The sequence below is a fragment of the Notolabrus celidotus genome, chromosome 11 (assembly GCF_009762535.1).
Source record: "Notolabrus celidotus isolate fNotCel1 chromosome 11, fNotCel1.pri, whole genome shotgun sequence".
Lineage (NCBI taxonomy): Eukaryota > Metazoa > Chordata > Actinopteri > Labriformes > Labridae > Notolabrus > Notolabrus celidotus.
Window position 1 is genome coordinate 24,134,200 of NC_048282.1, and position 13,175 is coordinate 24,147,374.

Sequence of the window (13,175 nt, forward strand, 5' to 3'; positions counted from 1 at the left end):
AGGGTTAAAAAAAAAGTGTAAGACATGTTTTAACAGCAACAGTTCTTGCCGTCTGTAAAAGCATGTCCTGTTTTAAAAGCAACTCTAAATGAAACATGGGAGTTAAGCTGTGTTCATGCAAAATTCTGTGGTCTACTTCATTTGTAACCCAAGTCAACAACCTTCCCCTCTTCAGGGCCTCTGCCCTTTTTGCTCTGTTCTGATATGAAGTCATCTGGAAGGTGCTGAGGAAAAACCCCCATTTACCCGACCAAGAATACACTCAGCTCTGTAGCCATCGGTGGAGACGCCAACTCATGTGCGAGAGCTCTTCTGTACTGCTTTGAAGCCTGTGCACCCAGTGAAAATAGCTGTATTCTCTTTAGTCTCATGCCCAAAATGAACTACCCATTTATAACTCCATGGTCATGCTGATACATTTACATAAACAATTACCATCTGAAAATTAAGATTTCCCTCACTGGAGATACTGACTGAAATGTCACAGAAATAAAACATGGTTTAATGTTGGAAAACAAACATTTCTGTGAAGCGGTTTGAAACTTCAACTCTATAAATAAGGGCTGCTACTAAATGATTTTGTGTATCAAGATGCAACCATCAATTTTTTTGTCTAAAGATTGAGGCAGCTAGTACCTTTGATGGCCCAAGGAGCATGCTCAATTTGGAAATAGTGCCCTATTTGATGTTGCATTGAAATACAAATTAAATGCTGTTTATAGTTGTTTTTAAATCAGATTTCTTTAAATTCAATAAGAAATGCAGCAATCCATATAAAGATGCAGGTTCCACATGTCAAACATTCTCTTGAAACTGACACATCTACTCTCCAATAGTCAGTAATTCATTGGATGTCCTATCCAATTAACGTGGTCTAAGCTGAAGGTCAGAATATTTAATAACATTTTCATTTAACCTATCATGCCAAACCAATTACTACATTTCAGGTTTGACCAAATTGCCACATTTCCTACCACAACTTGAGGTAAAACAAACCTCCCACCTTCAAAATATAATGGTTTCTAAACTCCATTTTCAGATGTGTATATCTAGTTCATGTTTTAAACCTCTGCAACAACACAACAAGCACCGAGGTGAAGAAAAGGGACTCAAGTCAGATTCCATTATAAAGTGTTTATTTAGAACCAGTTTATTCGTTCTCCTCACTCCTGAGCCTGGCGTTGGGATTGGTGATCTTGATAGCCAACTGAGCTGCTCTCTCCACGATCACCTTCCTGTTTTTTGAGGAGACGTTGTGGGCGATCTCAGCGCAGTGAGTCCTGCAGAGAAGGAGGGAAGAGGCAGGATTAATGACATGTCACTAAAACGTTAATAACACTTTAAGCTGACGTTTAATGAGGTTTCTATTCAAAGAGTATTTGAATAATTGACTGAATTCACACTTGCAAGGAAGTCAGAACATTTAGAAAATATTTTAGTATTTTGGCTTTATTGGAATCGGCGGCTGGAGAGGGACGGGAACGGAGGGGAGAAGAAAGTGAGGTAGTCATGCATAGAAAGGCTGCAGTGGGGAGGTCAACACCTGCTCTACCAACTGAGCTAAAGCGCTGCTCCATGTTTATCTGTCATATTTAACATGCACCGAGTCACTTTGTTAAATTAACTGTAAAAACAACAGCTTTGGTCTCTTGTAGCCCATTTTTTATAATTTATGAATCTCCTGTGGTCCAACTAGGAAAATGGAATTGATTTTTAAATGCAGATTAAGAATAGTTTTGCTGCATAAATCAACTTCTAACATAATGTAGGCAAGCAACTGACAACCAGAAAATACTTTTCTAGTTTATCCACTTCATGTCTGAGGTAATGTCACAAGATAACTTGTTTGGCCAGGTCAAAAGTCAAATAAGCTTTGTTTATCATGACAAACCATGGATGAAGAAAACTAATAATCAGGTGTACTATGATGAAGTACAATCACACTGGATCAGAGTTTCCAGAAAAAAACCAAGACAATCCAAACTATAGACTGTTGCTATAAATAATTGAACTTAAGCATCATCCAAGCTCAGTATCGATGTTGTCAATAATCATACATTATCAAACTGCTGCTTTATCTATAGTAACTTTACCTAGTTTACACTTGTGAGACTCAATTAAAGACTGACTAAACCTTTCCAAAAGAGAAAGGATGCAAAACAGGAGATCATAGCCATGACAAGATGCTGAGAATCTCACCTTCTCCTTCACTGACATAATAGTATGATGTAAGTGCAGCATTTGGGATTCTAATAACTTGTTTATTTTTTGGGCTTACTTGACAGGAATTTCAAATCTCCAAAACAAAGTTTTGACAAGGATGTACTACAAGTTATCGCTTCAGAAATGTAATATCCAGATTACAGCAGTTTACATATAAATCACTAATTGTGACTAAGTTGGGGAGATTCCTGGACTTTGATGTCCAAGAAGTGATCTTGGTAACTGGTTGCATGCCTGATAACACCAGGCACATTTGGAATGTTATCTTGACTATCTTACCTTATCTTATAAGTAACAATATGTGACAAAATATTATACCAAATGCAACATCAGCTGGCAATTTCCACTCTATTGATTGCACATCATAAACAACCCTCCTTAAAACACTGGTGGCTACTTTTTCTGATTCAATAGGTGAGGAGACAAATCTGGATGAGGAAATTAATCTGGACTAGGTTGTCTGTCAGTCATGCAGTCAGTATATTTCATATGAAACATGTTGGACATTGTGCACAAAGTTTGTGGTTTTAACTAACACTGGTATTTGTCACATTAGGGTCAATAAGCCTTTCCAATAATGTGAAATAATATAAAATATATATATTTAAAGCTTGTTCCGACAACAGTTGCTACCTTATTAGCCTTCAGGTTGTGATTTAATATTTGTGAAAGGATTTTACTCGGTTGAAGCAGATGTCTGTCTAACATGAGTCTGGTTCTGCTTGAGGTTTCTGCCTGTTAACAGGAAGTTTTTCCTCTCCGCTGTAACTAGCTAAAGACTGCAAGGTGCCATGCTCATTTTGGATTAATTAAAGATAAGACTGAGTCTTATCCTGACTTAATGTTGAGTTTTTGTTGTTAATTTAACATGGAATACAGTCTAGACCTGCTATGTTTGTAGAACTTGACTTGAGATAGCGTTTGTTGTGATTTGGTGCTTAACATAAAGATTGATTGATTTCACAGTGCTCAATGCACAAAAATAATCATTTGGAAAACCAGTAAGACCAACAAATTTAACACATATTGCCTCTATCAGTCAATATGTTTGGCCAGTCAGTTATTTTAGGAATTCTTTTGGAAAGCTAAAGCCAATCACTTGCACTAATAATTCCAATTCCAACTAATCTCTGCAAATGTAATGTTGTACATGATTTGACTGATGACTTTTGTTTTCTGAAACCCATGATATGTTATGTGTTCTAATGCTTTATAACTGTTTGTCTGCAACTTTGCTTGAATGTGCTGCTGCTGATCTTGAACAGGACACACTTGTAAAAGAGATTTTTAATCCCAATGTGGTTTTCTCCTAGTTAAATAAATAAATAAAAATTGACAAAACCCTATGAAAGATTGAAACTGTGGTGTGAAGGTTAAGCAATTCACATTTTTGGACGGCGTATTCAAGCAACTTACTTGTTGCTCATCATCAGAACCTCAAGCTCCTTGACATTGTGTACCAGGAACTTCTTGAAACCGGAGGGCAGCATGTACTTGGTCTTCTTGTTGCTACCATAACCGATGTTGGGCATCAGCATCTGTCCCTTGAACCGCCTGCGGACCCTGTTGTCAATACCTCTGGGCTTACGCCAGTTTTTCTGTTGGATATAAACAAAATTGACAGATTTATTAATTACAGTTCGATCATGGCATATGAAAATGAGATGTACCCCTTGTGAGCATGTCTTAGTTCATGTTACAGACACTTACCGCAATCTTCACATATCTGTCAGACTGATGACGGATGAACTTCTTGGTTCTCTTTTTGACAATCTTGGGCTTAGTGAGGGGCCTGAGGGCTGCCATGGTGACTGAGGACAGAAAGGTTGCACACAATTAAACATGATTATATCAACTTCAGTGTAGTAGCAGTGCATTACATGTGGTGTCCTACAAGGTGCGCAATGCTAAAGTTACAAACAGCAGGGAAACCACGCATGAAACATTAGCATAGCCTATATACCAAGGGTTAAGATCCCAACAATTAACAAAAAAACAACTTGATGATTCAATTATAATAGTATAGCTGTAACTGTAACTAATAACACCATTCAGTCAACACGTGAACTTCTGTGTTGCGAGCACCAAGGTAAACGTGTAACCAACATCAGCAAGCTAGCTTACATGGTACAGTTAAAATGTTTAGCTAGTTAGCAATCCATACTTCTGCCTTTCATGATCCCAGCTTTGACACTAAGGTTAAGCAGAAGTAAATATATTACATTTGAGTCATTTTGGCCACAGCTGTATGTTATTTTTAATCACAATCTGTTCAACAGGCTTTGCAGCAATTTCAAGGAATGCTAGCGCCGGCACTTCGCTCCTTGAACGACATATTAAGGTCGATATAACATAATATAAGGATACATTTTGTCATCTATGAATTGTTTGAACATTTTAGCGTGATAATATACGTCAAAATTGTCATATTGCCCCACAATTAGTGAGGATTAACATAGATTCTGTGAACTCACCCGCCGATGTAAATCCAAAAGGGACCTCGGCGATGGCGGAAGGAAAGAAAAGGACTTCCGCAGGAGTTGCAAAGGATTATGGGTAGTGTATTTTTCTGAGTTAGAGATGGGATTTATGGCTCTCTGAAAGGGAACCGGATCTTGAGGAGCCGTTCCTTTCAAAGAGCTGTTCAAAAGACTGGCTCTTTGAATCATTGTTATATTTATATTTATTTTTTAGACCAGGGGTAACTCGTTTTTATCAAGGAGCAGTCACTGGTAGCAGATATAAGATAAGATTTGGATCAGAATAATTCAAACTTACACATCCCACCAACGTATATACTCTATTGGTGGGAATTATTCTGAAATATTGATTATAATTTCATTTGGCATTGTAAACATTGACAGTGAGATCACTATTTTGAATGTTCCCTCACCTGAAAAACTTTGTGGCACTATAAAAACTATGCAGGCTACAGATAACTTCCATGCAAAACAACTTTACTGTAAAATTTTCCACACAATAATAACAATAATAATAATAACAATAATAATAATAACAATAATAATAATAATAATAATAATAATAATAATAATAATAAAAATAATACATTTTATTTATAAAGCACTTTTCTAAAAACTCAAGGACGCTGCACAATGGATAAAACATCATATAAAACAACAGAATAATAAAAACATGAATAAAATACATTTAAAAGCAATCATACATCAAAGGCAGTTCTAAATAGGTGGGTTTTGGTGAGTGATTTGAAGGTGGATAGGTTGGGGCAGTTCCAAATGTTTAGCGGTAAGGCGTTACTGAGGGTAGGGGTGGGCGACAGAGAAAGCTCTGTCCACCAGGTTCGGTGCTTGGTGTCAGGCGGTAGGGAGAGGAGGTGGGCGTTGGAGGATCAGAGGTCACAGGAGGGGGTATGGTGGTGGAGCAGGTCAGTGAGGTAGGAGGGGCCCTGGTTATGGAGGGCTTTGTGGGTGAGGAGGAGGATTTTAAAGTGTGTGCATTGTTTGATGATAATAATAATAATAATAATAATAATAATAATAATAATAATAATAATACCTAAGTTTTATATAGCGCTTTTCAATAACTCAAAGACGCTTTACAAGAGAGACAATAAATAAATACAATAAAGACATATAAGACAAGCAGACGACAAGGGAAGAGGTGGAATAATTAATGTGTGGGGAATGCCTGTTTGAAAAGGTACGTTTTTAACTGTTTCTTAAATGAATGAAGTGAGTCAGAAGCACGGATGTGTGGGGGGAGAGATTTCCAGAGGGATAAGGGAGCCAGTGGAGGTTTTGGAGGACAGGGATGATGTGGTCACGGGAGTGGGTGAGCAGGCGGGTGGCAGAGCTCTGGATATATTGTAGTTTATTGAGTTGTTTTGAAGGAAGGCCGTAGAAGATGCTATTGCAGTAAGATAAGATAAGATTAGATAAGATAAGATAAGATAAGATAAGATAAGATATTACTTTATTGATCCCCCTGGGGGGAAATTCAGTTGTTACAGCAACCCAGACATAAGTACAATCAAGAAGAAGTTTCAATAAGTAAAATAGAATAAAATAAGATAAGTAAAAATAAAAATAGATAAATAAAGCTAGCATACAATTTAGATATATACAATGTTACAATGGAATTTAGATTAAACAGCAGTAATTACAGGCCGTATTAAAAATGATAGTAGAGTCTGGAAGTGATAATGTCAAGGATCAGGGTTTCAGCGGTTGAGAAGGAGAGAGATGGACGGAGACGGGCGATATTTTTAAGGTGGAAGAAGGCTGTTTTGGTGATGTGCTTGATGTGCTGTTCCAGAGTGAGATGGGAGTCAAACAAAAAATAAAAATAATAATAAATAAGAAAAAATATACATGTATACAAAAAATATATAAATACAACTAGAATAAAAATTAGGACATTATAAAAATGTGAATTCAAAATTGTACAACCCCACCTGGTGTTTCTACACCTGAACTACTTTAAGATCATTGCCATGCCTGTCAGGACTCTCACACATATTTATGACCAACAGGCACTCCGGTTAGCAGGCAAATCATCAGGGACCCCTCACATGTCCTCCATCCAGCTTGAATGGCTCCCCTCTGGGCGGCGGCTCGGCTGCACTGCATGCAGAACTGAAAGGAGGAGAGCTACCTTTGTCCCCAAAGCAATCCTGCTCCTAAACTCCAACACCTAACTCACCATCCCTCTCCTCTCTCTCTCTGTCTCTTCCTGCAACCTAACCATAGACTGTATAAATGACCTAACCCCCCCCCCCCCTGCATATACACAATTTAAGGACTTGCTCTTCAAATTTTGTATCTAAGGCATCTACTGTTATTTGTTATCTATCGTTTTAGTACCCAACACAACCTCTGCATTTTTATTCTTGTCACTCCAGTATTTGCGTCCATTTTTCACTTCACACTGCTCTGCAATTTACCTTACTATAACTTCTTTTCACATTGGTAGATTGTGTGTGTGTGTGTGTGGGGGGGGGGGGGGGGGTATACTGTACAAAAATGTTTTTGGTAAAACTATTTTCTTTCTTTTTTACAATCCTTATGATTTAAGTGTCTGTTTTTTGTATTCAATGCTGCTCATACGTGCCTTAAATTGCCCCCCAGGGACAAATAAAGTTTTTTGAATTGAATTTGAATTGAATTGAGTTGAATTACAAACAGGAGTTCAGCTCTTTGACTCAAATCCACATCAAAACAATGTAAACATTAACAAAGTGTAGACAATAAGTGTGAACAAAAGCCTCATGGGGCACACAGGTGTCACATGAAGGCAGCGTGGGCAATCTGCATATAAAAACGGCTCCCAAATGAACGGCTCGCAACTGCGAATCGGTTCTCATCGTTCACTTAAAAGAGCCGCTCAAAAGACCGACTCGTTCGCGAACGTCACATCCCTAGTACAATACTAAAACGCACTTTTGGGTCGCTCCCTGCAATGTGAAAAGTTTTTCTTTAACATTAAAGTCGTATAATTCCTTTGTGTTTGTCATATCATTGAGTCAGGTGTCTGGTGTCACATTTTAATCTTCCAAATTGAATGCACATTTTTTACGCCCACCCTAAACAATGTTTACTAACGGTATTGTGCGCACTTCCTGAACATTTTTTCTGGGGGCGTCAGTGGTGGTGGCTATTCTGTACTTGTACAAAGTGAAGGGGTTCATTTTCACCATTTCCACGTAAGACCAATTTAACAGAGCATACGCACTAAAGCAGAACTTAGACATCTGAAAAGGGAAATTTTGTTCCTGTTGAAGAAGAGGAGGCGCTACAATGTTTCCCTCGGGGGTGGGGTATGATACAAGGTAAATGATTTGTTTTTTGTCACATGATTATTATAGTGCTTGATCGTCATTAAAGCACGAACGAATGTGTATACGGGTGGTTGGCTCAGCCTGCTCTCTTCCTATGATATTTTCTGTGCATATCTGATGGAGAATCAGCCTATAATGAGGTGAGAAACATGTTGCGTTGTAACAGTTTTCTTTTTCTCTTCAGATCTGAGTTAACTTTCGTTTCCTATTACTTCTTGCAGCCATCAGAACCGAACTTATGGAGTGGCCAACCCGGGATACGTCCAGACAGCAGAGGGGGCGCCTGGTAAGATCTATTGAGTTGTGAAGTTAACCTTATAATAAAAAGTAGCCCACTGAGATTTCTTTTGGGTTGGCACTCTTCCGTTTAACAATATAGCGCACACGGCTGTGACGTCATTTTCGACGTGCAGGTTAAGTGAGGTGTCTCTCATCGCGATCGCTGCTGCTGTTTTGAGCTCTATCGTTGTTTTACAGAAGTTAGGGTGTTTGGAAACAACTCTACCCTGTTAGTCAGTCTTTAGTGTAGCTATAAAACATCTCATGATGTATAACAACACGGAGGCGCAAGGTAAGTCACTCATTCACGAGTCTGTCTTCTTCTGGTGTTTTCATGTAGAGATAAGTTATAAACTTGAGAACTCAAGAATTCAGTCTCATTTTGTAAATACATAGGCTATACATATGAGCACTTGAGTCTGAATGTGTTTTTATAGACTTTCGGTTTGTGTTATGCATGGAAAGTAAGGAAGATATAACTTTTGAGAAGCTAGATCTATCCACATGACTGAAACTGGTTCTTCTGGTTTCTTTCAGCAATGTTCGCCCCACCCGCAGCTGACTCCCAGGGCCCCAGCGCTCCTCCGGCCAGCATGTTTGACAGTGTGCCTGGCTATGAAGGAACAGTGGCAGGAGGAGGAGGTAAAACTTTGTACAGTATATATATATATATATATATATATATATATATATATATATATATATATATATATATATATATAATGCAATGTGGTACTATTCATTCATTCCACTGATATTCTCTGTAACATGATGAAGTACTTATTCCCTGCTCAGCAGTGGTGGACAAAGTACACAGCTTCATTACTTAAGTCAAGGTATAGATCCTCCAGGTCAAATATTGCTCCAATACAAGTGAAAGTTGCTCTGTCAGATTATTACTTGAGTTAAAGTTCTGAAGTATTTGCCATTAAAAATACTTAGGTATTCAAAGTACTGATTAAAAAATCTTAAAATACATAGGAGTAAATTCTGTTACATTATGTTTATTTAGAAAACATTACTTGAAATCTCTAAAAACTATACCATGGAATACAAACAGAAACTAATTTACTCCAAGCACAGATAACTTAGTTTTAAATGTTCATCTAGAATGAAACAAATGTTACGTAGCTCAATACGCTTTCTCAGGTTGGACAGTGAATTTTTGTATGTTAGGGCAGAGTGGGAAATGGTTAACATTTCAAACCATGCGTATCATTCTTCATTTCAAAAACCTCTAACACGGGCTGAAGATATGGACATGGGTGCTCAGGGGTAGAATTCTAGCCATCATTACCACCTCTACATGAACTGCCTGATCTGAGTGAAATTTGCTCTGTGTTTGATATACAGGTATGGCTAAACCACTGAGACAAACAGAAATACACAAACACATTTTACTGTCTTAAAGTTAAAATAATGATATTACTGAGTTTTTAATTCTGTTTCTAATAGTGTACCCCCTTACATGTTAATATAATTGTCAGGCTAAACAACACAAACACCCCTCTATATTTTTAATCTGGTTTCTGGAGTTTATGGCCAAGCTGTTGTATACAATTTCAAGGGTATGCCAGATAGTGGCCGCTGAATGAATAAGCAAAAAAAGGATTGCTCCTAGGATAGAGCAATGATACTTTAATATCTATTGTAGGTGGATTTCTTCCTCCTCCGATGCCTACTCACCCAGTCCCTCAGCCTGAACCTGGGCCTCAACAACCGCATTGGAAGTAAGGTTCAAACCATTTCTCTTCATTCCGAAATAACTGTTAAAAGTATTGCAAAAGATCTTCCTATAGTTGCAAGCTAATCACTTCCTCACTTCCTCCCAATGTTTGAAAGCTCATGACATATCTCATTCTCACGCTACTTACAGTATCCCGTCCATCAGTGAGGAAACAGCCAGGGAGGCCTTTGTTCTCTTTGCCTCCAGCAAGTGCTGCTACAACGCATCACCAGCAAAGGATGGTGTGATAACCAACATGGAGGCATTTAATACGTACAGGGTAAGAAGTGGTTGATTAATAGGTGTGTTTTTGAAAAGCCTGCTAGAAAAGCATAAAACTCAATAAAGATTTTAGTGACTGTTATAAAAACAGATAGAGCAAGTAAATGACCCCTGTTTTCTCCTCCAATGTCTTGTTGTAGTACCGCCTGGAAACCTTCACTGAATCGAGATCTACAGAGTGGAGTCATGAGCCATACAGCGGTACACTATTATGCTGTTGCATTAAGCGTCATTTTTTTCTGAAGTCAGTTAGATATTCAGAATTAATACTCACTTGTTAAGCATTGTGCTGTTTTTATTTGGATCAGGCCAGCCAGTGGATGCCTTTGCTCAACCTCCTCCAGGGCCGTGGGATATTCCTGCCAAGTCCCCAAATTTTTTCATGGACGACAAACAGATCATCAGGGTCCCCAACACATCGTCTCTGAAGGTAAATTGTACAAGACATTTCTGAAAGGAAAACAGCTCCTGTGAGTACTTTTGAAAGCCATTGCTAACTAAGAAACATTTGATTCACAGAGCTGCCATAGTTGTGTTGGAATGGGGAGGACACCTTGCAAAGACTGTGCCGGTGCTGGAAATGTAAGTATTTTCCATAACCTAACCGAACAGATTACTTTAAAGACATTGAGTGAGATTGTCTGATCATATTATCTTCGTCTCACCCCTGTCAGAAAGTCTGTTGGGTCTGCAATGGATCTGGTTTTCGCCATGGAGATGACCGATGCCACCATTGCAGCGGTAGAGGGAGGGAAAAGTGAGTGTACCTCCTTGCTCTCTTAGGTTTATAATGAAGAGAAAATGTGCTATATAAGAAAATATACTGATAGTTAACAAACAACTTTGTTTTCAGTTGCACCCGCTGTCACGGGCAAGGAGCAAAGCAATGTGAAACGTGTCATGGAAAACAGCAGCTTCTTGTCTACATCAAGCTCACTGTGAAATGGTGATGATTCCTTTACATCTTTTCAGACTGTCTAACTTAACTGATGCAATATAATGTTAACCTTCAACATTAGTGGCATGTTATTAACAATCATTTACAAGTTGAAAATGTCAACCTGATTTCTTGTTTTATTCATGAACATGCTTACAGGGCCAACAGTTCTGATAACTATGTTGTGGAACAGTCAAGTGGACTGCGGTTGGACAACCTGAGTAAGGTGACTGGGAAGGAGCTTTTCAAGGACTCTCAGTACATGGTAAAATATCCTTTCTCACTTTTGTAGAGGGCACAAGATATACATAGAGAGGACTTGTGTTTTTAATCCATACAACATGCAGATAAATTAGATTTTGAGAACAATTATTTGATAACTGGACTGATAATCAATCATGCTCATCATCTTTTCTTCCTGCAGTGGTCAGACTCTATAATCAATAATTTATATATATATATATATATATATATAGATATTTTGAGATAGTGATTTAAGATATGCTTTATTTTACCTCTTTAATTTTGATTTTAATTTTAATTGCTAATAACTTTTTAATCATTGTTCATTTATAGGCTCTTGTATGCTTTATATATTTCTTTTGCACTTTGTCTACTCTGTTACTGTAACACTTGAATTTCCCCATGTGGGATGAGTTAAGGAATCTCTTATCCCTTATCTCTTACATTTACTTCATCAACAGGCTTACGGGGTATCACAACAGGATGTGTCTCAGCCATGTTGTAATCACTTAAACGGTGAACACAGCCCACATAAGACTTGCAAGATGCTTTACAAGATATCTGCGACTGAGGGCAGTGTATCTGGCCCGTAGTATGACTTTCTTTGGTTTTGCATGTTCCTGTACAGCTAGAGTGGGCTTTCAACACTGCAAAAAATGTGGCTGACACATCCTGTGTGACGCTCATGGTGGTCTGAACCTGCTGCTGCTGTTATATGCATTTCACTATGCAGCAATGACCTGATATTGACCCTTTATTCCTGCACAGCTGTTGTTTGCAGGCACAATTTATAATCCAATAAAATGTTCATCCTTTATATGATTGTGATTACTCTATGCAGGTGTACCCAGTGATGGGCTTCCCAGATGCAACAGTGGTGAATGCTGCACAGCGCCTTGTAAATGAACACCAGTCCAAGTTCTCCCAGACGTCACGCATTCTACAACAGGTAACAGTATATCAATTCTTTTTACAGCCTTCTGTTTTGTATACATTTACACTTTTTCATTGTTAATAGACTTGATAATAAACAGGACCAGAGTGAACCAATTTTGCCTCTGTGTAATATGCTCATGTTGTCTTTCTTTGTCTGCAGCGTCAAACCATAGAGCTGATCCCTGTGACCAAAGTGACCTACTCATGGAAAGGGAATTCACACCTTTATTTTGTTTATGGGAATGAGTTCCAAGTCAACGCAGACAATTATCCTGCTACCTGTTGCTGCACTATAATGTAATTGCAATGGTTGCATATGAAGGTATTTTTATCCGAGATCATTGTGTATCAAAAATAAATCAGTTTTACTTCAGTTTTCCTGATAAAGGGGAAGTTCCCTGACATGAAGGCATTTGTGTCCTTGTTAAAGCTTTCTGTCCAGTAGAGGTGAACAGAGGGATTTAACCATTGAACTCCCCAGTTGGCAGAAGAGCTGATGAAACCTTTTTTCAAAGGGATCTTCAAGGCTACACAGAAAGTTAATATACTTTTGAGTCACTACTGTACGGAAGAGGATAAGGGCCGCTGAAAAATGAATTCTATATTTTTTAATATTCCAAGGAAGTGGGAATTCTGACTTTATTTCTAAGAATTCTGACTTTAATCTCAGAATTCTGACTTTCTTTCTCAGAATTCTGACTTTTTTCTCAGAATTCTGATTTTTGTCTCAGAAA

General features: G+C 38.1%; 2 protein-coding genes across 4 annotated transcripts; one reads left to right on the forward strand and one right to left on the reverse strand.

The window, feature by feature from the left end:
- Positions 1 to 1,119: 1,119 nt before the first annotated feature.
- Positions 1,120 to 4,828, reverse strand: rpl32 (ribosomal protein L32). The gene is made up of 4 exons (XM_034696539.1): positions 4,698 to 4,828; positions 3,934 to 4,034; positions 3,640 to 3,821; positions 1,120 to 1,280 (listed from the first exon to the last, which is right to left on the reverse strand). The coding sequence occupies exons 2-4, from the start codon at positions 4,027 to 4,029 to the stop codon at positions 1,151 to 1,153; spliced, it is 408 nt and encodes a 135-aa protein (XP_034552430.1). The 5' UTR covers positions 4,030 to 4,034; positions 4,698 to 4,828; the 3' UTR covers positions 1,120 to 1,150.
- Positions 4,829 to 7,644: 2,816 nt separating this feature from the next.
- Positions 7,645 to 13,095, forward strand: ssuh2rs1 (ssu-2 homolog, related sequence 1). 3 transcript variants are annotated; one of them, XM_034695167.1, is made up of 13 exons: positions 7,645 to 8,029; positions 8,260 to 8,324; positions 8,855 to 8,959; positions 9,972 to 10,047; positions 10,194 to 10,323; positions 10,466 to 10,526; positions 10,634 to 10,755; positions 10,845 to 10,907; positions 11,000 to 11,082; positions 11,179 to 11,271; positions 11,422 to 11,527; positions 12,347 to 12,454; positions 12,602 to 13,095. In XM_034695167.1, exons 1-13 carry the CDS (start codon positions 7,998 to 8,000, stop codon positions 12,740 to 12,742), a joined length of 1,185 nt encoding a protein of 394 aa, XP_034551058.1. In that variant the 5' UTR covers positions 7,645 to 7,997; the 3' UTR covers positions 12,743 to 13,095. The 3 variants fall into 3 exon arrangements, with proteins under 3 accessions (XP_034551058.1, XP_034551059.1, XP_034551060.1); XM_034695168.1 differs by lacking the exon at positions 7,645 to 8,029 and adding an exon at positions 8,047 to 8,178; XM_034695169.1 differs by lacking the exons at positions 7,645 to 8,029; positions 8,260 to 8,324 and adding an exon at positions 8,475 to 8,609.
- The last annotated feature ends 80 nt before the right edge of the window (positions 13,096 to 13,175 follow it).

Coding starts and splice junctions, on each gene's coding strand:
- rpl32 (XM_034696539.1), bottom strand. CDS start 4,029: ATGGCAGCCCTCAGGCCCCTCACTAAGCCCAAGATTGTCAAAAAGAGA. Junction 3,822..3,933: donor ACAGATATGTGAAGATTGCG/GTAAGTGTCTGT, acceptor TATATCCAACAG/AAAAACTGGCGTAAGCCCAG. Junction 1,281..3,639: donor GTTCTGATGATGAGCAACAA/GTAAGTTGCTTG, acceptor CCTTCTCTGCAG/GACTCACTGCGCTGAGATCG.
- ssuh2rs1 (XM_034695167.1), top strand. CDS start 7,998: ATGTTTCCCTCGGGGGTGGGGTATGATACAAG. Junction 8,325..8,854: donor GACAGCAGAGGGGGCGCCTG/GTAAGATCTATT, acceptor GGTTTCTTTCAG/CAATGTTCGCCCCACCCGCA. Junction 10,756..10,844: donor CCAACACATCGTCTCTGAAG/GTAAATTGTACA, acceptor TTTGATTCACAG/AGCTGCCATAGTTGTGTTGG.